The 27806-nt window shown below is 35.1% G+C and overlaps 1 protein-coding gene across 1 annotated transcript; it reads right to left on the bottom strand.

The window, feature by feature from the left end:
• Positions 1–813: 813 nt before the first annotated feature.
• LOC144974905 (monoglyceride lipase-like) lies at positions 814–22832 on the bottom strand. The gene is made up of 9 exons (XM_078918378.1): positions 22533–22832; positions 21049–21179; positions 16243–16349; positions 14440–14576; positions 13542–13652; positions 7017–7106; positions 6668–6720; positions 5380–5542; positions 814–4599 (listed from the first exon to the last, which is right to left on the bottom strand). Exons 2-9 carry the CDS (start codon positions 21168–21170, stop codon positions 4498–4500), a joined length of 885 nt encoding a protein of 294 aa, XP_078774504.1. The 5' UTR covers positions 21171–21179; positions 22533–22832; the 3' UTR covers positions 814–4497.
• Positions 22833–27806: the final 4974 nt, after the last annotated feature.

Below are 27806 nucleotides of genomic sequence, written 5' to 3'. Positions count from 1 at the left end.
TATAATTATAATTATTATTATTATTATTATTATTATTATTATTATTATTATGTAGTAGTAGTAGTAGTAGTAGTAGTAGTAGTAGTAGTAGTAGTTGTAGTAGTAGACTAGTAGTAGTAGTAGTAGTAGTAGTAGTAGTAGTAGTAGTAGTAGTAGTAGTAGTAGTAGTAGTAGTAGTAGTAGTAGTAGTAGTTCTTCTTCTTCTTCTTCTTCTTCTTATTATTATTATTATTATTATTATTATTATTATTATTATTATTATTATTATTATTATTATTATTATTATTATTATTATTATTATTAAGTATTACTAAGAATTAAAAATTCGTAATTTTCCATAAAATTTAGTATTTGGCCATGAAATTTGTCTAAAATTCGTAAATTTACGAAAAATTCGTAAGATTCGGCATGTATGACACAGCATAAGTGACCTCTCCACCCACCATGCTAAGTCAGGAGGGAGACCCAACCCAAAGAAAGCATGAAAAGGAGAAAACAATGTAGGGATGAAAGTAAACAAAACAACAGTGACCTGCCCATCTTGCGGTTAAGGAAAAGAAATATAAAAGAAAATCATTTTTTGGAATGAAAATATAATCTGTATTATGCAATATACAAATGTTAGATAGCACATTATAAATTTTAAAATGTACAAATATATAATTGAAAATTATAGTGGCAAGACATGTATTTGCGCTCATACACTCACATACATGCACAAAACAGGCAAGCACACATATACAATAAATACTGGAATAAAAGGAGATTCTTGAAATAATCACATGACAATCAACACAGTAACAGCGATAAATCTGTGTATCCTTTAATAATCAGGCAATATTAATTTGGTCCTAAACAATAAAAATTAAAGTCTGAAAAGAAAATTACTTAATCTTATGCAAGGTGATTCTGGGTTAAAATTTTAAAAACCTTATAGAACATAAAAATAAAAAATGATCTTTCTAATATTCATATTGCATTGGTTTTTCTCTGACTTTCTAAAACCTCAATGGATCAAATATATTATGAGGTAGAAGGTAAAAACATCATTTTTATACATCTAGATGCTTTTTCCAAACAAAAATAACAATAACAATTATGTCAGGAAAAAATAGTATTTTCGCCTAACATGCGTCATGTCTCGTTCTGTATGTTGCGTGTTGCTGTTGGTCGAGAACCCTTTGTAAAGCGCTTTGAGCATATTCAGTGGATATTGCACTATTAAAAAGCTCAATTTTAAATACATTTTTTAGGTCATTTCAGCGCCAACAAAAAGTAAGATGATGAGGGAAAGGTTTTATGTTTGTTTTGTTTATAAGGGTTTTACAGCGCTTGCAACACATTTAGGTCATATCAGCGCAAGTAAAAAGGAAGAAATTTGTATAGTGAAAACATTCTAGATGTACAATTAAAAGGACTTGAAGAAAAAGTAAGACAAACTGGAATGGTACAAATAGAGAACAGATGTAGATTCTAAGAGTATACACACTATCAGGGTACATAGTTTGATGTTTCTGTTTTTAAGTGTTTTAGGGCGCTTGCAACACATTAAGGTCATATCAGCGCCAGTAAAAAGGAAGGATAGTAAAAAGTTCTATAATTACAATCAAAGCACACAAGAACAGGTAAGGTAAGACAAGGGGGAATATGTTCAAATAGGAAACAGATGTAGATTCCAAGAGCACACTATCAAAGTACTTAGTTTGAGATCACCTAAAAGTCTCATCCAGACACAAGCCTAGGTCCCAACTAAGAGGGATACACTCAAATGTTTACAAATCATATATAATATGTAAACAAGCCAATACAGTGTATAACAGAGAGAATTTTAACATGACAAAAAATATCATCTCCCAAAACTCTAACTATACATTTGACTGTTTCCCTCCCAGCTAGGATATCCGGTCAGGGCCTGGACAAAACCAAGTAATCTCATTCAAGACAAAGACAGAAAGCATGTTGGAAAACAGATATAGGTGGATAAAAGACACAGTAAGTGCCTCCCGGCCCACAATGGGAGGTAAGGAACCCCACCCGGATTCATGGTTTGAGATCATCTATAAGTCTCATCCAGACACCAGCACAAGATCCCACTAAGACTAAGAGGAATACACTCAAATGTTTACAAATCATATGTCCAGAGAGATGATTTATAAGGAAAAAAACATCTTCCAAAACGCTATCCATTTGACTGTTTCCCTCCCAGCCAGGGTATCCGGCTAGGGCCAGGACAAAACCAAGTAATCTTATTCAAAGACAAAGACAGAGAGCATGTTGGAAATCAGGTCTAGGGGGATAGAAGACACGGTAAGTGCCTCCTTGCCCACTATGGGAGGTCAGGAACCCAACCCAGGGAAATGATTTAGATTTGAAGTTAAAGCACTAAGAAAAGTAAGACAAAGGGGACTGGTTCAAATAGGGAACAGAAGATTCCATGACAAATCAATGTGCCTATTTTGACATTACCTAAAAGTAAAAGGACCATCCAGGCACAAGCAAAGGTTCCCACTGTGAGGGATATGCTCAAATGCTTGCAAAGTACATCCAAAACTATAATAGAACCTAACAGAGATATCGATTAGATCAATGACACCCCGATGATAGTTTTATAATACTGTTTCTTTGCATAATATATGGGATAAAGAAAATGTAAATTGTGAGCAATATTTGTTAATTAGTATAATTGCTAACTTGGCATATTACATCAATAAAATATAAAGACAATATTAAACTTTATAAAAAAGAGGAAAATACAAGTATATATTATCAAACGTGATCTTTACAGAGTTTTGTAAATCTAAAACTTACAGACTCACAAATTAAAATGCAACTCAAGTAAAAAAAAATATTTTAAAAATACTCTACATATTAGCCATAAAATATTTTTCCAATTTCAAAACTCTAATATCCCTGGGTTAAAAATATTTCTCATTGTGCACAGTATTACCTTAGACATAATAACCATCTCAAATTGTGGAACTCTGCCTTGATATAACACAATAAAAACAAAGGAATGATAGTGATCCTAGTCAGTAGATGAAAATCACAATTGAATAAAGATATTCATCCTATAGCAGTCAAACCTTTCCCGAGTAAAATCAATAGAGAAATACCAATTTTTGATATTTAACTTTCGGACAAAAAATTGCGTATCACTAAATCGAAAACTATCAAAAGTTTTTTAAAATCATTCATACAATTTCCAACTCTTCAGAGATGCAAATCTCAAATAGCCCCAAACAAAAAATAAAAATATCGTGTAGGCATCTTTTTGAAATATATAAAATTCTGTACAAAGAATATCTGCTGATAGTTAAATTAATCAGAGGAATGGTAAAAATCAATTAAAAATTTACAACTAGTCCACTCCGGATAATCGCAACACCTTGGGATCAGCGGAAATGTTGTGATTAACTGAATTTACAATTAACCAAAGTTGAGTTTCATGTCCACTATTGCAACATTTTACACAACTATGGTAACTCTAACCAGTTGTTGGAAACATTGTTCTTAGTCCACCAGACACTGAGCAATATGTTTGAAATAAAAACCTTTTGGCAGCCCTGTATAAATTTTGGCAAGCAAAAGCAGCTTTGATGCAACTTGTCATCTTATTCAGATTGGATGAACTTTCACTCTTTTGTTCTCAACATTTGTAAAAGTCAAAGAGATTTGCCGTGATGAGAGACAGTAAGCTCTCATCAAACTCGTTGGTCACAATGCAGAGTTGTCAATCCTAAAACAAAGGATATCACTCAGTCCCTCTTTACAACTGTCATTGTCTACCTGTTGTCAAGACTATGCCCAGCCCCCTCGCCTCCTATTTAATGGCCATAGATGACATCACAAACCCATACTGAAAACTCTCGCATTCATATGTCTCTAACAGAGTGGTGACACACAACTGTAGCATTAAATCCTGTTCACTCTCGATTCTTTAACCTGTCACAAGAAAATCCATGGTGAAATTTAATCATATTTTGTTTGATTGATTTCTTGAATTTGCCACTTTTTGAGGGCGAAAATTTTTGCAATTAACTGAAGTTTGTTGCAATTAACAAGTGACTTTTATATAGAATTAATTCAATTTCTTGGGAAATGTTGCAATTAACCAAGTTGCGATTATCCGGAGTGGACTGTATTTGGATTTAATAGTGTGTCACAATAGAATAACACCTTCTGTTTTCAGAGCAAGAGCAATGGCGATTTTGCACTAAAGCATTGCATAAAATTAAGGATCCTATTATTTTCATATGTAAATGGCAGTTAACAGTGTGGAGAAATAAAAAACTGTCTTTGCAATCTTATTTAAAAATTGCAATCTTATTTAAAAGTCTGTTAATCTAGGGCTTGGTTCAGGACTTCTTTGTTATATTGTAATTGAATAATCAAACCTCTTTTTAAAAAATAATTTGGACACGATTGTCCATACAATAAAAAATAAAAAAGCCCACAATTTTCCAGTTATTTGTGAGAATTGTTGGAAGATAGCATTGCCTATTTTGCATGTTTGTCAAACCAATCTACGATTGTGTCAAGTGTTTTTGACTTCACAGGCTCCAGCTCTTTATGTGGCTGATGAAAGCAGTCATCCATCTCCTGTTCAATTTAGAATAATAGCAATAATGTTAATATTAAAAACAAACCAACAACAACAACAATAGTAATAATAATAATAATAATAATAATAATAATAATAATAACAATAATAAATAATAATAATAATAATAATAATAATAATAATAATAATAATAATAATAATAATAAATAATAATAATAATAATAAACATTTTAAAAATTGAGTTTTTATATAGAGCAATATCCACTAAATGTGCGCAAAGCACTTTACAAGGGGTCCCTGGCCAACAGCAACACTTAACAGGATGGGACATGACGCCTGTTAGGTGATATTACAATGATAAAAAAAAATTTTTCGGATATAGTACGGTGAGAGAATGTGAATAAAGAGCCTTTTTTAAGGACTTAACTGTGCATCTTGCGAGGCTCGAATACAGGATCTTCCGATCAGAAATCGAGTGTCATATCACAAGGCCACATAGCCGCACTAATAATAAAAATAATAATAATAATAATAATAAATCAATAGTCATTATCTTTAAAAATATTATTGTAGTATAAGTAGTCCTTCAGAGACATAGAGCCAATTTTCATTGCAAATATTTCGGCATTCAAACAAATGTTGAATACTTCATCCTTATCTTATTATTCAGTTACACTTTGTCAGCTTATGTTGATATACATCTGCATTGCTGACATAAGGTCTTTTAAAAAATTATATTTCTCTTTGTCTCATTAAGTGGTAAAGGATAAATGGGTTTTTACATCAACAAAGAAAATCCATAATAGCTCTAAACTTACTACCAAAGTTTTGTCCTGACTGGAGGCCTTTTCATACAAATTTTTGGAGCCTCTCGGTGTGACCACTTTGTCCTGTTTACCATGAATGACAAGAAATGGCCACTTTATACTTTCCAGTTTAGATTCAATTTCATTCGCAGCATTCAAAATGCTTAGACCAGTTCTGTTCACAAAAGGAGATATAAGAAGAAAAGATATTAGTCTTCTTTGGAGGTTTCTTCATCATAACATCATCAAAAAAAAAATCAATTTAAATTGAGATTTTCCATGGCACATTATCCAGAATCATATTAACATCACAGGCAGAGCTATCAAACATCATAGAAAAGACACAAGACAAATTAGAGAATCTTCACTGCAAGAATAAGAGGAATGGTGGTAGAAGCTGCAAAGTTGGATGACATCAAACGCGGGAGGTTTTACTTGTCTAGTCAATTTCTACTCGATGTGATCAAAGCGCTTTAGAAATATCAAGCCAATAGTAACATTTGTAATGTAAGACGAAACAAAGCATTTGTGAGGGCCCTATTATAATTTATTTTGGACAGCGACAACACTGTTACATGAGGTGCACATTTTATAAGGCTCCTCCTAATAAGCTTTGATAGAGAAATGCAACAGTCTTCTGAAGAACTTGGTATGGTCTACTTAAGGAGCAGATCAAGCACTCCTTAGGACATCTGCCATGATACTATCATTCTGCAGCAGAGCACTGCACCCCTATTTGGGGTAGAAGCAGGTAAGAAGGTTGACCTCAAACTCCGCAAATAAGTACATAGAGTCAAGCATGCTATCAACACCCCCCCCCCCCCCCAACAAAAGATAGAAGGAATACTGTATAAGAGACAATAAACGAAGTTGTACAAGTTGCACTTAACTACTCTGGCTATATAGAAAAGGAATGCAATTAAGAGATGACAATAGACTTGGAATGACAAGCTTCCTTGGGGCGGTCACATCTTTTCCTGAACTGAGAGAGGCTTCCAAGATTCTGTACTAATAAGAGGAAACATTGGATGGCAGCTAACAATCCAGGACCTGTTTAACAGCAGCAACTCTGTGAAGAAGGATCTGGTGCCTTCACCTACTTACACTCATTGTTGGTGCCGCAGCTGAAGGTTTTGCGATGAAAAAGAATTTATGAATTGGGTAGTGTGATTTAGTGAAACTATTGGAAACTGCTATTGCCCTAGTTAAACCAACATCATCAAATAGACTATAATTAGGAAAAAAGATAAAGCAATTTTTAAAAAAGTTTTAAAAAAATTTAAAAAATAAAACCACTCACTTGGCTTTAAGACCTCCATGATAATTAAGAGGGTCGTCTTCAAGTTTTTGGCACTGAAAGTAATCGAAAAGAGAGTTTTATTTAAAAGCAACAAAAAATGAAACAAAAACAGAGGAATATACAGAAATATTTAATTCAATCAAAAGTTGGCTTATTGTCACTCCTGTTCTTTTACGCCATTTACAATAAATAACCAATAAATAAAACAGATAAAAGGCGACACTTAAATTTACAAATAAAGTTTTCTTTGTTATTTTCCCAGTATAGAAAAACATTCAATGTAAAATCTTACGCCCAAAAATTAATTATAAAACAACTAACATCAAGGCGTCATCTATCATCAACATACCATTTCTTTATCATGACTCATGTCGGACATCTTCATCCACATCACTGGCATACTGGGAAACAAGCGAGCAAACATTTTCCCAATGAAAATCTAAGTGAGGAAATGGAAAAAAGACATTCTCAATCAAGAGCTAGAATAGGCAAGTTGATGGTGTAGTGATAAGCAGAGTTGTTTTTTACTTCCCCCAGCTTTTGATATGCTTTTATTTTATCTATTAATTTCCTTACCATTAATGTGAGTCAACCATAGCAAAAAATCATTATTTGTCAAAATATATAGGAATGATGTGTCGAAGCCATTGGATGTATTTATATTTTCATGTGCCCCTTATCACAATTTTATACCGTTTATGTTGTCTTTGTATATAAAGTATTTCTGAATTAAAAATTAATCTAGTATTTTCACTAACCACTGCCTAATTGAGAGATTTCAATAAATATTCTGTTGCTCAAAAAATACAGGCTGTATTGCCGAAAGATAACAAAAATCATGACTTTAAAATAAGTTGAAAAATGTTGAAAAAAGCAGTAAACTACAAAATATGAGCTTCTGATTAATTGGACTAACAAAAGCTTCAATTTTATTTTATTTCTACTTTTAACTTTAGAATTATTGCCTTTCTATGGGTGTTTAACACCAACTATTGTCAACATATACTCTTAATTGTGTAAGTGCCATAATGAAAGCAAAAATGGTTTTGGAGGTCCTGATACCTCAGACAGTTGGGGCACTTGCTTCACTCTTCAAAAGAGCCGATCTCGATTCCTGATGCAATCGAGATTTTAACTGACCCTGTTATAAATATGGGAAACTCAGTGCACTCAAAATGCTTGAATTAAAATGGTATTTAATGAGCAAAGCATCGTTATTAAACAATAAATCCATTTTGCAAGTGAATATCTCATGCTGAAAATGGAAATTAAGGGTAAGAAGAGACTAAATGCATGGCCTCAAAAGGGCAACATACTAGTAACGTTTACATCTTAAAATTGAAGAGTTGAAACTCTTCACCATATATTTGTAAAATGTTGCAATCATGGACAGGAAACTCAATTTTGGTTAATCGCAACATTTTTGCTGATCCCAAGGTGTTGCGATTATCCGAAGTGGACTGAACATAGTTTTAAAAAGTATTAATTCAGTGCCATAAGGCCCATGGAGCCAGAGTTTATCCTGGTTTCTATAGTGTGAAATGGACAATAGCAATTACTTGCTTTGCTTTGGATAGGATGCTAGTCTATCGCAAAGTACTTTCTGCAGATCTAATAGACCTAGATACCTCTTTACTGCTGGGTGAACTGAGGGGTTGGAAAAAAAAATCTCGACTGCACTCGGGATCAATCTTAGTCCCTTTGCATGTGAAGTGAGTGCTCTACCAATGGAACTATCAAGATCCCCGCTTACAATAATATAAATAATAATATAAATAGTAATAATAATAATATAATAATAATAATAATAATAATAATAATAATAATAATAATAATAATAATAATAATAATAATATTTCAATAACGCCTTTCATAAAAACCTCAAAGAGCTTTTTTATCGAATCATGTGATAGTGTGGATGAGCTGAATGACTGTGTGAGTGAGTATTTAAAATTCTGTGAACAGCTAGTGTGTTGTAAAAAAGAAATAAAATATTATCCTAACAACAAGCCTTGGATAACAAAAGATCTAAAACTTTTATTGAACCAAAAGAAAACTCTCTTTACTTGTGGAAACAAAAAAGATCTGAAAACAAAACAAAAAGAGATAAAGAGAGAGAGTAATATCTAGTTGTAGATACAAGTACAAAAATAAAATTGAAAAATGCTTTTCTGCTGGGGATATACGGGACACGTGGTGGGGGCTTAAAACTGCTGTTAATTATAATCCAAAGCCCACGATTATATCAGAAGATATCGAAATTGAAACTCTAAATAAATTTTATTCATGTTTCGACACAGCAAACAAATTTGATATTGAAAATGAAAAACATAAATTAGACAGGGCTCTGGAAGATGAAATGACTATTGAGGTCAGTGAAGAAGAAATGAAATTCGTATTTTCGAAACTAAACGAGAGGAAGGCTGCTGGGCCGGATGGATTGAAAGGAAAATTATTAAAAGGATGTGCCCATCAGCTTTTCCCCATTTATACACATATTTTTAACTGGTCCCTCCAATGCGTTTCGATCCCTGAAATTTGAAAAACTTCAAAAATTATTCCTGTTCCAAAAAAAGAAAAACTTGAATCTATGAACGATCTCAGACCTGTTGCACTGACTTCAATAGTCATGAAATCTTTAGAAAAACTTGTTCTTGTTAAAATTAGGAACCAGTTTATGCCATTGAGTGATAGTCATCAATTTGCTTACAAATCAGGACGTGGCGTAGAGGATGCCATTCTGCTGTTTACAAACAACATCTACAGGTATCTAGATCACGCTAAGAGCTATTGCAGATTTTTCTTCAGCATTCAATACAATGCAACCTCAGTTGGTTGTTCAAAAATTGACTAGTCTGAATTTAAACAAGTATATAATTGCTTGGGTGCTCGAATTTCTTACGGAGAGAGCACAATATGTTCAATTAGGACAAAACATATCTTCCTGTATAACTACAAATACTGGTGCTCCTCAAGGTTGTGTATTGTCCCCTGTATTATTCACAATATACACGAATGACTGTAGAAGTCAAAACCTGAGTGTACCTTTAATAAAGTTTGCAGATGACACCGCTCTTCAAGGCCTCATAACAAATGGCAACAAAGTGGCTTATAGGCAAGAAATTGATAGATTTGTGTCTTGGTGTGATGCCCACCACCTAGAGCTTAACATATGCAAGACAAAGGAGCTAGTGATTGACTTTAGGAGAGTGAAGGAATCGATAGAACCGTTAAAATTAAAGGACCAATTCGTCCAGCGAGTTCCTCACTACAAATACCTTGGTGTAACGATTGATGACAGGCTCAAGTGGGATGAACACTTGAAAATAATTAGGCATAAGATGTGCAGACAACTATACTGAAAGGACAATCATATGGAATCTTCAGGCAACGCTAGTGGGGGCCAACAAAAAATAGAGAAAATTTACATCAAAATAACAGCAGGGGCATTATTATATGGCAAGATCTACCTTTTTAGAGAGTGATTGTGAATTCTGGGTCCAAAAAAATATTTAATGATTGTTATTATCAGCAGTGAATAAGAGTAGCCAAGAAACGGAAAGGATGAGTAGTTAGATATTCTAAAAACTGACCTTATAGTGATTGATTCAGGATGATTTCTTTAGAAGCTTGATTAATGAATGTACATGTAAAATGATGATGAAGATGAAGGTGAACAATTAGATGAAGGGGAAAGGAGATGTAAAATATCAACAAAGGGAGGTAATCTGCGGAGGATGATCCCAAGAAAAAGATGAATACCAAAATATCTACTAAGGGATACAATAGTCGGATTTTTAATAAGGGGCGCACCTTTGTCTTCTTTTTCTCAGCTGTTCACAATGTACAGCTGCAAAAATTTGTATGAACCTCTGGATCATTTTGTCCTAGTAAAATATATTTTTTCACGAATTTTAAAACAATAGGAAAGAATTTCACTTATTATAGCTATATTAAAATCGATAACTAGTAAGTATTGGAATCTAAATATGATTATAGTGTCAAAAATATGATTTTCCGCTTATCCATTTTGAAAGAATTTGTTAAAATGGAATGTTCGGTTAATTGAAACTTATATGATGTTCGTACAGAATCCGATTATGAAGGAACGACAGACATGTTTACATTTTATAATAATCAATATACGTTATTGATGAATACAAATGAAAGTGAACATTATGCGCTTCCAACATTATTTTGAGTTCAAATTTTTGAGAAATAGCTTGTTCTTTATGCCAAAGAGGATTACATAAATTTAATGTAGACCAGTCAAAAGTAGAAATTCATCAATTTATGATACAATGTTTCCACAAATATGTGATTGTGTTCAACAACAATAACATGCAAAACTGAGGGTTGATTGTGAAATTCCAATTCCATAGCTGTCCTCTTTAATTAATGACTTATCGATAGATAAAGAGGACTTCTTTTCGCAGCCTTACGAGAGAGGAACCGATAGAGATTCCGTATCATATTGTATTGTTTAAGAGCTTATAGGTTTAAAAGAAAACTTAAAATGCTGTGTGAAACGTTCATGCATAGATACAATTTTTCAAAGTTAAATATAAACGTTCATTGTTAATTTGACAATTTTGAGTATTTAATCACTAGTTCAAATGAGTTAAAGCTAGAGATTCATATCAGTCTTCGGTAATTGTGACGTGATGTAAATAAAAAGCAATAAATTACAAAGTCAAAATGGGATGCAAACTACATTAGTTGTTACTTTATAACAGTTAATGTGTGTTGCTTTTATTCGGAAAATAGTATGATATGAACTCATAACCACTAGCCAGAACTACCGTGTCACAAGATTATTTTGAAAAACGATGAATTCATCTTACTTTGTGGTGCGAAAATGTTTACATTTTTAGCAGAGTAAAATCTCTAATTTTATGACAGGGGTTTTAAAGTAGATTTTTATAGGTCGTGAAGAAGAAATCTTTTTTGTGATATGGCATCACAATACGGGCCAAAATGTTTATTCAGTTAATAGAAATTGATTCGGAGGTTGACACAAAGTTTTACAACTTTTGATAGAAGGACATCTGAGAAAAACTAGAAAAACATGCGCCATTCATTAAAAATCTGACTACTATACTATAGTTCATTCCTTACAGTCAATGAGTAGCATCAGAATCAGATCCATAGTTCCCTTCCATGTAGTCAAGAGTAAATTAATAGAGTTACTTCTCAGATCATTGAGACAAAACTATATATTCAGACTACTAGTACAATCCTTTCAGTCAATGGATCCATAATTCCCTCCCATAGTCACAGAGATAATTAGAGTGATTGAGTTGGGTGAGTGTAACTGTTGTAACAGTAAATCTCAGACTCAGATCATTTTGATCAATGAGGCAAAACTATATATTCAGAGTACTAGTCCCATACGATTGACAGTCATATCAGCAACACCAGATCCATGTAATGGGCATAACTATATATTCAGAGTCCAAGTTCCATCATATATGGTAATATCAGACCCACTAACTATTCTAGTCTAGCTATCTAGCAATAGCAATGATGACTATCTACTATCTATCTAGCAACTGTTCAAGTTCAAGTTGTGAAGTTGACGTGACGAGCAAAGGGCCCTCTAGACATACACTAGACTAATACAATAAAGTCAATATTTATCAGTTAACCATATAGAAAAAAAAAGATATAAATATAAAGCCACAAGCCATAATAAAATAAGAAACAAATCCGAATCAGGATGTCAGTCTGATCACCATATCTGAATCTGTGCGACTCGACAGAGCAAGCACGACAACGGGTCTATCTATCGTCTGCAGGAACTACAGCCAGATGCTAATTCTAAACATTTCTTAAATAATAATTATTACGCAATTATTATTGGTACTTACCACTTTTCAAAGATTCTGGTTCGATAAATTAGCCATAGATCTATCTATCTAGTTATTAAAAGCAATTGAAAGCAGATTCGTACTTTCGATTTTAAAAAATGAAAACAAACCCAATCACTCAATTTGTAAGAGGGCGTCATAAAAAATAGTTCATACTTTCCAGTAAAATTGTTGAAAGTTCACTACATTTTATATATTTTCATATCATTCAAGACATAAGAAATATTATTTAAAACTTATGGTCGCCAATTAACCAATTTCTTATAAAGTACCGAAATTATAAGAACAGAATCAATTATTGTGCATTCTAGGAAATTGTACCAAGGCAGAAAAGTAGTAGTTTTGCTTGAAATCGTTACCCAACCAATGGCCCCCACTAGCGGGGGCTGAAGATTGAACATGTCAATCCTTTCCAGTATAGTAATCCTTGGCAGACGTACATATTTTTTATCAAAACTCTCTCAGTTTAGAATAGATAAAACCCTCTGCACATTATTTTATAGACCAGTAATCGAAAGTGTTTTGTCATTTTGTATAACAGCTTGGGGAGGCAATTGCTTAGCAGGAAAGATAAGAATGAATACCTGGCAAGTTGTGGAAAAATACCTGGTAAACGCGCCCGGGGGAGACAAAGAAAAACACTCATAGACCAACTGAAGGGCTTCACCAACCTAACAATCCAAGAGCTGTTTGAAAAAGCAAGAGACAGGGAGGAATGGAGAGAGATAATTCATGCAGTATCCGAAGCCTGGACCAGGCATGGAACCTAGAAGAAGATATATATATATATATATATATATATATATATATATATATATATATATATATATATAATATATATACATATATATATATATATATTGCTTTTAGGTTAGAATATAGATTTGCTCAAGAGTAAATAGAACCGTTTTATATGATATGAATCAAGTAGCTAGCAGTTGAAGTTCAAACCCTTTTTGTGTGTTCAACGTCATAAATGATAATTTAAATCAATAAATACCAACCCTGATGGGTCCAGCAGAATCTGGATCAGGTGTGACCACAGGGTCAATCAGTCCAACACCTTTGAAATAATCAGGTTTGTCCAAGGCCGACAGAACTGTGATTGCACCACCCTATGGAAACAGAAGAAATAAAAGGCGTAAATATTATAAACAATTTATTCTCATCACCATTAGCTTAAAAAAAAAAGACCTTTAATCAAAGAAAAGTTCTTAAAGTTTCTTCCACCCTATAACCAACCAAACCAATGTCATAGAAAGTTTATTCAGACAATCTGCGTTACTCAATTGTTTTAAAATGTAAAGAATTCAAAATTGTAAGCATTTTGAGAAATCTGTATCATGCAAAAAAAAATAATTAATGATTAAGCTTTTAAAACAAGACCCGAGTAAATTAACATGGCGAAAATATGAGGCTTTACATATTTGCTATAGCTCAATTCCTAATTTGAGCTAGTTCTGTAAAACATTTTAATGAATAAATATTGAACAGTGTGTGACATGCTGTGAAAGCAAATATTTAAACATCTTTAAGAGCACATGAAACTCGAGCTCATCCCTGTTTCTGTCCTTTAACTAACAGAAACAATTGCTTGTAACCTATAGGTGGAGTGCTGGTCAATTTGTCATATCCATCAAATACCAAATTACTGCTGGCTAGACAGACACGTACAGTAGGAAATACCTCACCTCTACCCTAGATCAGAACTAATTCCTTTATTTGAGACTCAAATTGTCTAGTAAATGAGTTTTCAGGACACCCCCCCCCCCCCCCAAAACCAAACGAAACCATTTATAAACTTTCAATTAGCAATCTAAAGATATGCACTCCACTTTCATCATTTTGAACTCATTATTAAATTACTTTTAAACTGTAAGAACAATAAACAAACATACACACCATGGAATGGCCAAGAACAAACACAGGTAGATCAGGGTATTCCTTCTTTACTGAGTCAATGTGTTTGAAGATATCAGCAGTGTAATGTCGTAAATCTGCAATGTAAATGCGGTCCCCTTCACTCTGTCCATGACCCTCTGAAAGAAAAAAATTTGATGATTAAAGTTATATAAACAGGATTGGGGTAACGGCAGGTTATCCAATGCTACTTGATTAAAGAGTAGATGTTTTTCCAATGAACTGTGTCAAATGGTTTTGTTTCAGAGAAACAATATGAAACAAAAAAAAAGGAGGGAAAATCTTCTCCACAATGTTCAAGGCATATCACCCAAAGGTCACACATTATGCAAAAGATGCCATTTTCATGTACGAGGGTTGATCAAATATGAATTGACCTAACCATGCAGGAATAGTTTGGTTCGCACGACATTTTCAGGAAAGGGTTATCAATTTCTCATAATTAAAATTGGAAACTTTTGATGCTCACATTTTATGTTACTGCACACCAAAGCACACAAGAAACAAAAAATGCAAAATTGTCAAAAGGATTAAAATGAAAGAGGGAATAAATCACTGTTGCAAATTCTCCTAGCATTTGTGAAAAAAAAAACGTTTTTGATAGATAGGTGAAAGTGGATGAAACATGGCTTTATCTATATAATCCAGAGATGAAATGCCACTTAAAGCAATGGAAAATCTGTGAAGGCAAAGATGAGCCGGTCAGTGGTAAAGGTAATACTCATTATTCCGTTTTTGTTTTATTTTTGGCACATGGAAATCTTCATTTAATTTTGTCTGAATATAAAAAAATAAAATAATAATAAAATATTGAACATGTATAGCACAATATCCACTAAACGTCCTCAAAGCACTTTACAAAGGGTCCCTGACCAACTGCAACACATAACGTGTAGAATGAGACATGATGCCTGTTAGGCAATTTTTCTTTTTCTCCGACAGAGACAATGCTGTTAATGGCAAGGTACTCATTTTACACCTGATTACATTGAGAGAATGAGAGTAAAGAGCATTTCCAAAGACTCAACTATGCGCCGAGTGAGGCTCAAACCCAGGACCTTCTGATCTGGAAGCAGTGTTATTTAACACATGACCATACAGCCGCACAATATCTTCAAAAGAATAAAGTAATGACTGGGAAATATGACTCACAAAAAAAACATCTCCTGAATTGAAGCACGAGTCCGCTACAAAGAATCCAGGGGCGCTTCTAAATGCAGTTATGATTTTGCAGGACAATGCACTGACTCATCGTGCCAGTGTCAATAGTTGCCTACCTAATCCATCAGATTTCATGTTCCTTACATAAAGGAAAAACCTCAAAGAAAAGCATTTGGACAATGAAGTTTTAAGACCTTCAGGCTAAACACAACATCTAATTTGAAGGACTTAAGGTCAAGGAGAGATTGGAGAAGTGTACCACTTCAGCTGGTGACCATCTTGAAAATTAAAAGTGCAAAATTTATGAGAATCGGATCTTTCCTAAATATATATTTCCCTCGCATTTGGTGATAATTGGAGCCATTTCTTGTTGTATTCCTGTTTCAGACCTTTAGCAAGTTTTTTAAACATCAAAACACACTCAACGTTAAGACGCCATTGTAACAGTGGTTACAAAAGTGAAAAAGGAGGAAAATTTTGAACGATTGCCTTTAAGCCCCATTTTTACTACACTAACCCTCACTTAAGGTCATGGATTGCTTGAAATATTATAGTTAAGAGAATTTGTCTTATTGATAATTGCATTGTAACTGGTATTAGTGATCTAAAGAGAAATAAACTTACGGTGATCATGAGAAAAAACATAAAAGCCTTTTTCTGTCAACAGCTCTGCCAGTTCTGTATAAGGTAAACAATGTTCTGATAATCCATGGGTGACAAACAGTAAAGCTCTGAGGAGATAAAAGGCACATCACAAACATCTAGAGATATACCAATTTCTGAGTAAAGAACAAATTAAACTTTAAAAATCAAAATCTGGAGAAAAAAAAATCCGAATTTGGCCAATTTTGACCACTTCACACCCCAATAAAAAAAAAATAATTTAAATTTTCTTTTAAATCTGTGTATACTGATGCAATCTGTATTTGACAGGTCTGAATGAAGCAAGGCCTAAAAAGACTTTTTAAATATTTTGGTATAAAAAGAAATCTTGTTAGAACACCATGTTTGGGATCCTCCCCACTTTGTCAAGGAATGTTATCTTATGCCATAGGGAGCTACAAAATAGCCTTCTGAATAAAATCTGCTTGAAGTAAGTAGGACAACATTGAAAAAAAATCATTGAAAAATTAAAGCTTACCCATCAAATTCTAAATTGGATTTCCCAACTATGTTTTTAATAGCTTAAGAATTATTTGCTTTTGTTTTGTTTTCTTTATTGGTATTATAAATGTTTTTCCTCGATTGTAAGGTAAACCCCAAGCCCCACCAAAAAAGTGACAACACTTTCCCTTCCTGACCACTTCATAGCATATTAAGTGTAACAGAGTCAATATCAAATACATTTGTTGGGGTATCAATGATTTTTTGTGTAATACACTGAAATCATGAGATAAGGTGCATTCATAATCAGAGTCGCTGAATAACAGTTATCTGATAGATGCTATACACTAGCTCGAGGGGATAAAATTGTTGAAGGGTATTGTGCAATGCAGTCTGGATGAACTTGTTTACATTTGTAAGATATGTGATTTCATTCTAAACATTCTTTTGCGTGCCCCCATGAACCAAATTTTGATTCAAATGGTCTGAATTTTCAAGAAAAACTGTGTATAAAACAGTGCTAGACAAAGCAAGAAAGAAAAATACATGTTCATTGTTTGGGTCCTGTGATGTAAGCGAAGTTTCACACTGTAAAATGCATACCCATGTGAAGAAAATTGGCATTAAAATCGTCCTAACTATTGTATAACCTCTGTGGTGTAATGGCAGCATGTTAAACCAGTATTCACAAGGTCTGAAATTCAATCCACAGTCACGGAAGACTGACTTTTTGGGATTTTTTTTTTTCTTGTACTTTTTTCTTGCTTCGTCTGGCATTGTTTCATGCACACTTTTTCAGATCTATATCTCATAGCAGTGCCCGCTCCCTAATTTCTCAATTTGAATTTTCAAGAGGACTCAATAAAAGACATGATACTCTATCTGTTCAGTGGAAAAATAGTGCGATTAGAAGGAGAGGCTGGATAATACTACAGGGGTGTTTTTACTAGAAATAAAAATTCGTTGCATGAGAGTAACAGTTTATTATGCTGGCTTGTAATTGTCAATATACTCTTTTTTTAAGACAAACAAATAGATCTAGGTAGCACTGCTTCATGATTGAAGAAATATATTGATTTCAACCAAACTACAGACAGGATTGATTGTAATAATGGTTTAAGTCATATAGAAAACAATCTGTTTTTATTGACGGCAAGTAATCTATTGTTATGCCATTGAATTTTGGTGTCCCCCAAGTTATGACTCTTGGTCCAGTGCTCTATATTTTGTACCGATTGCTTATTCGATGTGCCATCAAGTCCCATAGAGTGAAATATCACATGCTGAAGAGATACATCTGTAGACCTCTGATATCCTGACCAGCATTTATTTGATCTCACATGATATTGAATGCTGCTGCGCCTGAGTCATAGATTGATATAACAATGATAAAAACAAAATTGCCATTTCAGGAACATTATCTAAAATCAATAATGTATTGTACCATACTTATTGGGGGAAAGCCATTAACCCATCTCAAAATTTTTTAAAGAATCTCTGAGTTGTGCTGTTCGAGTATGAGTATCAATATCAAATTAGCCACATCGTTTGAGCTAGAATAGAAAACAAAATTGCCTTCTTAAGTAGTGCCGCGCTGAGGACCGGTCCCACGGTTCATTAGCTGGGACCGGAGTACTGGTCCCAAGCTGAAAAACCGCTGGCGGTTCACTTCTGATCTTTCTATTTGAACGGTCCCAGCTATTTTGCCTAGGTCGTTCGCCTAACCACCCATCCCACTTAATCGCACCAACCCTCTCTTGCACATACGCCCTCTTGTGTGTGTGCTGGGGTAAGAGGGGCAGCGGGACGCCTTGGACGAATCCATTACTCGGGGTAAATTTCCTAATTTACTACACACAAATGATCGCAATGACAATGATCTATTTTGACGACATCACCCCTCTTCTCTAATGGGTTATTCTTTGAAATGAATGTGACTACTATAAGATGTGTGTTTGTGTGTATGTTTGTGTTTGTGTGTGTTTCGAACCTAGCTGGTCCGATTTTTTTCTTTTGGCTATCTGTTGTCACCACTCCTTTCTATCGCATTGTTGTCATTTGATGATACAATAATATTTTTATTTCGTTTGGTGTTTTAACTAATCAAATGATACAAGTTTCACATACTATAGATTTCTTCAAAAATAACAATTATAATGTCTGTATTTTTAAAAACCACCATTAGATTATTTGGGGGGCCCGATAGCTCAGTTGATAGAGCACTCTCTTTACACGCAAGGGGCCAGAGATTGATCCCGGGTGCAGTCGAGCTTTTTTTTCTTCTGATCTCTGTCTATTCAGCAGTGAATGGGTAAATGGGTTTGTTAGATCTGGCGAAAAGTACTTTGGGATAGACAGCGTCCTACCTAAAGATAGAATTATTTTTTTATTAAAAAAGAAACAAAAAACGTGAGCTTTTATATAGCACAATATCCACTAAATGTGCTCAAAGCGCTTTACAACGGGTCCCTGACTAATAGCAACACGTAACATGTAGAACGAGACATGACGCCTGTTAGGCGATGTTACAATTTTTTCAGACAGAGAAAACAATGTTGACGACCAGGTACTCATTTTACACCTGAGTACGGTGATAGGATGTGAGTAAAGAGTCTTTCAAGGACTAAACTAGGCGCCGAGCGAGGCTCGAACCCAGGACCTTCCGATCCGAAAGCGAGTGTCATACCACAAGACCGCATAGCCGCACGAAAAGAGAAAAAAGGAATGGCGACAACCCCCCCCCCCCCCCAAAATAATTTGAAAAATCAAAACAAACTCTTCCCACTTCCCATACTTTTGGTCCAGCATGTCACAGACACAAAATATTAACAATCCCTTTTCCTTTCACTCCCTAACATTGACCAGACCCGCTCCATCAATCTTCGCAGACACACACACACACGCACACACAAACACATGCTTAATGGATAGTGTTATAGCACTATTTTCATGTTTTGAGGCAACACGCCTTCTCCGCTCTCACTTACACTTAGCGGTTCGACAGCCATCTACTGCAGGACCGGTTCCTATCGTATGATGGTCCCAAGGACGCCTTGTGATTGGCCAATGTCGAAAACGAACCGGTTCGAACCGGTCCTTGCGGTTCACATTTCCCAGGGACCGTAGAACTGGCGGTCCTAAACATGCTTGGGACCGCTCCGCACTATTCTTAAGTTACAATGCTCTATATTCACAACAACCTGATTACATTCAAGATTAAATCACACCTTATACCCCAACTCGGGAGAGTTAGAGAGACAACAATTACAGGTTCCAAAAACAACAAAAAACTTGGCAATATGATCTTTCACAAAGCTGGACCATTAGTTTGGAATTCTCATTAAGTGAGAGCATCAAGACTTTTAAGCAGTGGCTATACTCTAATGACATGCTGTGGTCCCCAACCCATGGTTTTCTACCGCCTTTTGTTTATAAAGTAACCAGTCCATCTAGATAGCAAGCAACCCCACTAGTTTTGTTCATCAATGCACTACATGCGAGATGGTCATTGTCATCTTGTTTCGCTTCTGGCACAGAAGAAACAAAAGATATAATCAAACAAAAATCAAATCCAGACAAAACTATTTTATATCAGAACATTCAGTTACAGTGTGTATAATGTTGCCTCCGTGAATAAATCTGAAGTTATATGGAACAGCAAAGTTTGAGTTATTTCGAAAGAGGCATTCCCCATCGGCAGCAGCTTCTAATGGTGTCACACTACTATGTTATGATGATCTATCCCGGCTGCAAACTCATCGCCGCACTCGTGTGCCATCGCGAACCCACCTGGAAGCTTCATCACAAAGCAATGCTCAACTAGATGGTCTGTGGTTTCGGGCTCTGACCACAACGGTTACATGTTGGACAGGTGGCAAGTCCCCACTGATGAAGAGATGATGCCAATAGGCAGGTTCTCGACCGAAGTCGATTCATTGCCACCCAGTGTCTCCTCTTGCAGGTAAAGGAGCCTGGCAACTTCTCTCCTTTTCAAGGAGCCTATGTCGCCTACCCCTAGAGCGATTGAATTCATCAAAACCAACTTCTATCTCGTATGCGCAGCCTGTCCGAAGTCAGGGAAGCTAAGTACAAGGGTTGCCAGGACTTAATTTGACTCAAAACAGGGACACCGTCCATTATGCGCTTGAGAGATGTATCGCCATTCCCTCTCTCACTTTGTGAAGCCCTTTGATGGAAAATGCTATTATTGAGATGAGAATTTCAACTCAAAACATTGCAGCTGTGACTGTGATGCTACTGTCCGGGCCACAACAGATCCTGACAATGCTCATATTTTTAAATTTTTAAAAAATAATACATCCTTACCTTGGTTTCTGTCCAGAGTCTGGGTTGAACTTATGCTTGCTCCAATATTTACAGAATATTTTATGTCCTCTGTCGTTTGTAAAAGAACCTTCAGATTGCTCTTGTTCTTGTACTGAACCCATTCTGGTGTTCTGAAATTAGTTTTCAATTCAATTTAATAGTTGTCACCATATACGACAGTTGTAACTGGCTAGGACACGATCTCCGCTTGAGAGAAGACCATTTCCCTAAAAAAGCATTTGAATGGAAAAAGGATAACAACAGACGAAAACAAGGACGACCAAAGACAACATGGAAAATGACTGTTGACCTTAAAACTGCATAGCTGACATGGGATGAGGCACACATGACAGCACAGGATAGGGAAGAATGGCGAATCTGAATGGCCCAATGTGTCAAAGACACGGGAGGAACTAAGGTCTAAGGTAAGGTCAGCATATATGTATAATTTTATATCAGCCACTGTACACTGATTTACAAATCTGATAAACCCAAATGTCACCAACTAGCTGAAATCAGCATTACGTCTGGTTCAGCAAGATGATGGAAATTTAATTTATTTTTTTTAATCCCCTCTTTAGGTGTGCTATGAAACTGATGGGAAACATTGGACAAAAGATTCAGCAAATTGTTTTTGAAATTAGAAAAATCACACCACTTATAATAAGGAAATTTATCTTAAATAGTAATATATGTATGGGACATTGCAACTAATTGAAAGTCCATAATGGCTAAAAGATTAAGTAAGATAATAAAGTGCTGTAAAACTACGGAAGTCCTCCCCTCTATATCTTACCTTGAAAAAAGGTAAGTTATATTATTTAAGCCAGAACTATCGAGCTCTGGCAGTATCCAGAAATTACTAAGACTAAGACCCTCATTATTGAAGTAGAAGCAAATAAATGGCAAAAGTTAAAATCGCACTTTCGTTCTAAGGGCATTATAACAAAACCTCACAAAATAAAGACCTTATTTAATTTGAATTTGTAGACAAAATTCATGTTGTTCACTTTACCAGTAGGCGGGCTAGTAGTGGAAGCATTCATTTGGAATTTCTCCTGCCATATACGACATGAGAGAAGACCATTTCCGTATAATAAAAAAAAAGCATTTGAATCAATTTAGCATGGCGTATTAAAATCACCTCCATTCCTACAGTATCTCGAAAATTGTATTTTAAAAAAGATAAAATATTCGAAATGTGCCTAGCCTTAGAGATGTCTGTGATTCAGTGTAAATGAGGAAATAGAAACCGAAGCCGAAATGAGATATAAATGCAGGTCTACTTTTGGACAATGCCTTGGGCTTGGGTTTGGGCCTCTATTCTAATTTTACAGACATAATAGTTCAGCTTAGGCGCATTTGCAAAAATATTTTTTTTTATCCTGAGGTAGGATAGATAAAAGCCTCCATAATTTAAAATAATATTTAAAATTGTCATCGACTCGATTCAATGAATGACTGAAATGTTGCTGATTTCTCACCTTTTTTGGCCTTTTGGTGGACTTTTTTTTATTCTATTTTTTTTTCTTCCTCCAAACCCTAAGTGTGCATGCACTGTCAGTTTATAAAGAAAATTAAATTTGATCTGAATTTAATTGGTTCGCCTTGTATATAATCCTTGAAGTGAAAATACTTTGCAAGGAGTAATGAATGAGTTCAGTTCAACGACATTAATTTGTCACTGTCACTGTCACTAACACTAACAACTGAAGGGGCCGCAGCTGTGGGTGACACTCCCGGCTGCCAGATAGCCAAAGTTCTCACAACCAATTTCGACTTCAAAAGAGACCAAATATGCAACCTGGCGTGACCAAACCAGAGTCTACTATGATGTCCTAGGACCAAACAATACAAACACTTTGATCCCCTTGAAAAGCCAATCAGTTTTAGCGAACAAAAATATTCTAGACTAGGTAAAACATTACTGTCATAAAGAATAATTTAAGCTTAATATTTAAAAAAAAAAAGAAGAAGAAGACAGAAAGATTAATGGTAGAAACATGATTCTCCTTCCAAATGGCCAATCTGGCATCCAAAGTGACACTGTCAGCAGCACAGACCATAGATAACACAGGACTAGATATGACAACAGGTAAGAAAACGTCATCAAAAGTAGCTAGTGAGAGGTCGAGCGCCGCCATTTTCTTTTTTATGTAACCAGGGACGCTGTGCGATTTTATCTCTATTTGAATGACTTTGACTGAGCTCGATTGACCTTGATTTGTGGATGGAAAATAGAAAAAGGCCAGGTTTATCATGATAAACTTTTACTTGTACATTTTAGACTTGGCTCCATTGATCGGGTTTATATTAATAACAATGGTAGCAATAGAAATCAAACGTACATCGACAAATAGACAAAAGAGAGAGGAGGGGGGGGGGGCTTGTTTACATGAATAATTTATAACTCCCTTATTTGTGGGGCGATTCGTTTATTACTAGAAGATTAGATTATTGCAATTCCCTTCTCATTGGCAGTCTTCTTCTTCTTCCAGTGTCATCTCATGGGTTGCGGCCTTCCTTGGTTGAGGTCGACTTGAAATGACACGCCAATCTTCCCTGTTGACGGCTTGCTGACTGCATTCGGCTGCCGACAATCCTGTCCATGTCCTCACATCATCTATCCAAGTTCTTGCTGGCCTGCCTCTTCCTCTTTTCCCCTCAACTCTACCCTCAAGAATGTCCTTGTTGACAGTTTGATGGCGTCTTATGTGTCCAAAATACCTTAGTTTTCTTGTTTTTATTACTTTCATTAGGGTCGGTCTGATATCAAGGATGTCACAGACTTCTTGATTTGTTTTCTTTTCTTTCCAACTGATTTTTCCAAGGCGACGGATAGTCCACATTTCAAAGGCCTCAATTCTTTTCTCTATTTGTTTGTTCAAGGTCCATGTTTCTGAGCCGTAGAGAAGTGCTGAGTGGACATAACATTTGAGTATTCTTATTCTTGTTTTCATCTGCGTTTGTTGCGAAGTTAAAATGTTATTCAGTTGGCTGAACCTCGACTTAGCTATAGCAATCCTGTTTTTCACTTCCAGCTCATTCTTTCCGTCGTTGGTCATTGTCTGTCCAAGATATTTAAAATAATCTACTTGTTCGATGTTTTGATTATTAATTTGGACTTTTGCGGTTTTTTCAGGCTTCTTTGACATGACCATTACCTTCGTCTTTTGAACATTCATCTCTAGACCCTTTGCTGTCACAGTAGATTAATTCATCAACTACAAAAAAAAAATCAAAATAAAGCGGCTAGACTTATAAAATTAACGAAAAAAAAAAGAGATCATATAACACCAGTTCTCCAGGAATTGCACTGACTTCCTGTGAAGTATAGCATAGAATTTAAAATATTGTGCTATGTTTTTAGATGTCTGGATGGATTGGCACCTGAATATTTGCAGGAACTGATTAAAAAATATGAACCCACTCGAAATTTAAGATCATCCCAGCCCCAACTTCTAAAAGTTACCACCTAAAAATCCACTTTCAGTGAAAAAGCCTTTTCATTCATAGCTCCACGCCTATGGAACGCATTTAGTCCTCGGACAAAGTCCTGTGAAAATTTATCATCTTTCAGAAAATGTCCGAAGACTGAGTTGTTCCGCGAGGCTTATTTTTCATAAAATAGATGTTGCTTTGATTTTGTTTTTTGTATGCATGCTTATTATGTATCATGTAGTGTCGTGATTTTTAATTTTGTTGTTTTTAAACATTTTTATTTTTATTATGTAAAGCGCCGCAGAGCACGATTAACGTGGATGTTTAGGCGCTATATAAATTCATTATTTACTATTACTATTTTGTCATTCGTGTTATCAATTTTATTGTAATAAAGAGAAGATAGGAACTTCAGAGTTATTTTTTCTGATGCGAAATTATTACTTTGTAATTTTAGCACTAAGAAAAGTAGTTGGTAAATAAAGTTGGTACACCTCTTTGATCTACCGCCACCGTCCATTCGTGTAGACTTGTGAATCAAGCGTCTCAAAGTCTTCGACCAATCACGGGCTATCTATCCAGCTGGCCGAAACAAAGACGCTTCTCACCGTCGATGTATTACGCTATCGTTACGCAAGGAATATAACACCTTTTTGAGTAGGCCTAAAAGTAAAAAATATAATTCTGAGGAATTTGAAAGTCACATTGTTGAAATCAGCTTGAAAAAAGAAGAAAAACGGTCCTTATTTCAGAAAAATCAACTGAAAACCAACTGTTTTATGAATAAATTTGATTTTAAAAATTGCTTTTGTTTATTTTAGCTTTTTTTTAGCAACTTGTTTATTTATCGACCGATTTTCTTGATTTTTATATCATTCTTTATATCTCAATGAGACGAGATCAGTGATATACTTTGTTTGTTTCAAATGTAACTAGAACATAATTTGGCTTTTTTACCTATCAACCGAACCTGGATAATATATTCAGCAACGTGGTGATTGTGAAGCAACTATGCCATGAGCGTCTTCTAGTGTTTCAACGATGATTCAGTTCATTGTTGACGGCTGTTCACACGTGTGCTGTCAGAACGACCAATCGCCGAAGGGTCAAGATTCTCAATAGCCAATCGTTCTTCGATCAAACAACTTAAGAACTCACGAGAACAAAAGTTTGAAATGTGGTGATGGGCGGACCTATGAAATCGCTTCTGGGTGGAGTTTAGCCATGAGTGACCGTAGAAAACGAAAAGGCGACTGCAGACATCAAATGGTAGGCTTATATCATCAAAGGATGTCTACATGATTGACATGGTCATATAGGAAACTCATTGTCTACTCCCCCATAAAGAATCTGAACACGAGAGGGTTAAGTACGATGGCGGCGATTAGCCACGAAAAAGTGGCTGTTGTCTGATCTGCTCCTAGTAGTCTGTGACACAGACTCATTAATCTGTTGTCAACAGTCAGCCCAATCAGCTGTCCGGTGATCTCCCCTGATTGGACGGTTACTTGCAGCGACATCTATATATATGAAGTCCTAGGTTACTTGTCAGATTAAGGGAACGGCTAAACGGCCTGAAAAAAAATGCCAAACTTTTCCAAGTATCACTTTTTCTGTTAAAACGCGCTTTAAAATGTAAATAAATCTTAATTTTCTTATCCCATTCCATGAGTAGTGTCTTGATTCTTTTTTTTTTTTTTTAATAACCTCTTCTTACCAGTTCAGAGGTTATAATTTGTTATTAATGTTAATGTGTCCATAATATAAGGGTAATTCAGTGATTCTTTAAAAAATGTAAAAAGATTTTTTTTAAAAAAAAGTGCTGACTCAATTAAATCTCGTGTCTTTATCAAAATGCCAAGTCTTTGGAATTAAAAACGCAAAATTGGTAAGCTTGCTCCAGGCCGTTTTAAATACGCTATCAAACTCTTAATTTTTATTTTTTATTTGCCATCAAATTCTTAACTTTTGCGTTTTTAAAAGGGCGTTTGGCTTGTTTAGTTGGAACGTTGGAAGGAGGATCATATGACAAATAATATTATGTACAGACGAAGAACAACCATTAGAGGCTAAGGTGGACGAGGAGGTGGAGGTAATGGAGGAGGAGGAGAACTACTGGATAACTTCATCAAAAACTTATTTCAATGTCTTTCGAGAGAAAAAAATTAAACAAAAAAAAAAAAAACAAGAGAAAGAAATTATAACTTAAATGAGAGATAGAAAAGAAAGAAACAACCGCTCCGCTCCTTCTCCCATCACTGCAAATGTTCAGTTACAGTTCAATCAAAGCAGGAACAGTCACATTACTTTGACGAGCAAATGCATTCAAAACTGTTTTGAAAGTTTCCAAGCATTCAACATTCGTTGTGTCCGGTGGCAGGATATTCCAGTCATTTATTGTTCGTGGGGGAAAAGCTGTGTTTGTGCCTGTTCTTGTAAATGGTGTAGGTACTATTGTGATCAGCGACATTTACATAGTAGACGATGATTTGAAACATTGTATCTACGTGTAGCGTACCTATCTGATTTGCTTTTAATTTTTAATGTAGTTTGGAATGATGATGGATGAATTTGGGTCTTTGATGTGTTTGTGAAAGGTAACAATTCGGGATATATTCCACCGGTTTTTCAATGGTTTCCATTCAAGTGACTTGAGGGAATTTGTCACACAACCCGGGTCTCTGGATTTGCATCCGGTTGCAATCTTGGCTATTAGTACTACATATTTGAATCTTGTCTCTGCTCTGGCATATTCTAACATTGGCCTGATACGTGCTGTGTACGCCTTGGATTTACTTAATTCTTCGTGGGCATTGGTTTTTGTTCTTTTTGAGAAACCTCAGCATCCTACTTGCCTTTGCTGTGATATGTTCTATATGGGTTTGCCACTTTAGTTTCTTATTGAGATGGACTCCAAGGTATTTTATGGAGTCAACACGTTGTATTGTTGTTTGTTTTTGTTTTTAAGGATTTTACGGCGCTTGCAACACATTTAGGTCATATCAGCGCCAGTAAAAAGGAAGAAAATAGGGTAGTAAAAAGTTCTAGCATTACAATTAGAGCATCCAAGAAAAGGTAAGACAAAGAGGAATTTGTTCAAATAGGAGATCATGCAGACACTTGACTTGAGCTTTTTTAAATGTATATATTAATATAGCGCAGTATCCACTAAACATGCTCGAAACGCTTTACAAAGGGTCCCTCCCATCCAAACAGCAACATGTTGAACGAGACATGACGTCTGTTACTGTTAGGCGATAATATAACTTTTTTTTTTTTTTTCTGACAGGGACAACGCTGTATTTTACATCTGAGTA

Source organism: Berghia stephanieae, chromosome 6 (assembly GCF_034508935.2).
Source record: "Berghia stephanieae isolate SIO BIC M18660-M18661 chromosome 6, UCSD_Bste_1.3, whole genome shotgun sequence".
Taxonomy (NCBI): domain Eukaryota; kingdom Metazoa; phylum Mollusca; class Gastropoda; order Nudibranchia; family Aeolidiidae; genus Berghia; species Berghia stephanieae.
Note: the sequence above shows the minus strand (reverse complement) of the source record. Positions and strands in the feature narration are given on the sequence as shown.

Coding starts and splice junctions, on each gene's coding strand:
- LOC144974905 (XM_078918378.1), bottom strand. CDS start 21,170: ATGGGTTCAGTACAAGAACAAGAGCAATCTGAAGGTTCTTTTACAAAC. Junction 14,577..16,242: donor TGTTTTTTCTCATGATCACC/GTAAGTTTATTT, acceptor TTTTTCTTTCAG/AGGGTCATGGACAGAGTGAA. Junction 5,543..6,667: donor CATGGAGGTCTTAAAGCCAA/GTGAGTGGTTTT, acceptor TTTTGTGAACAG/AACTGGTCTAAGCATTTTGA.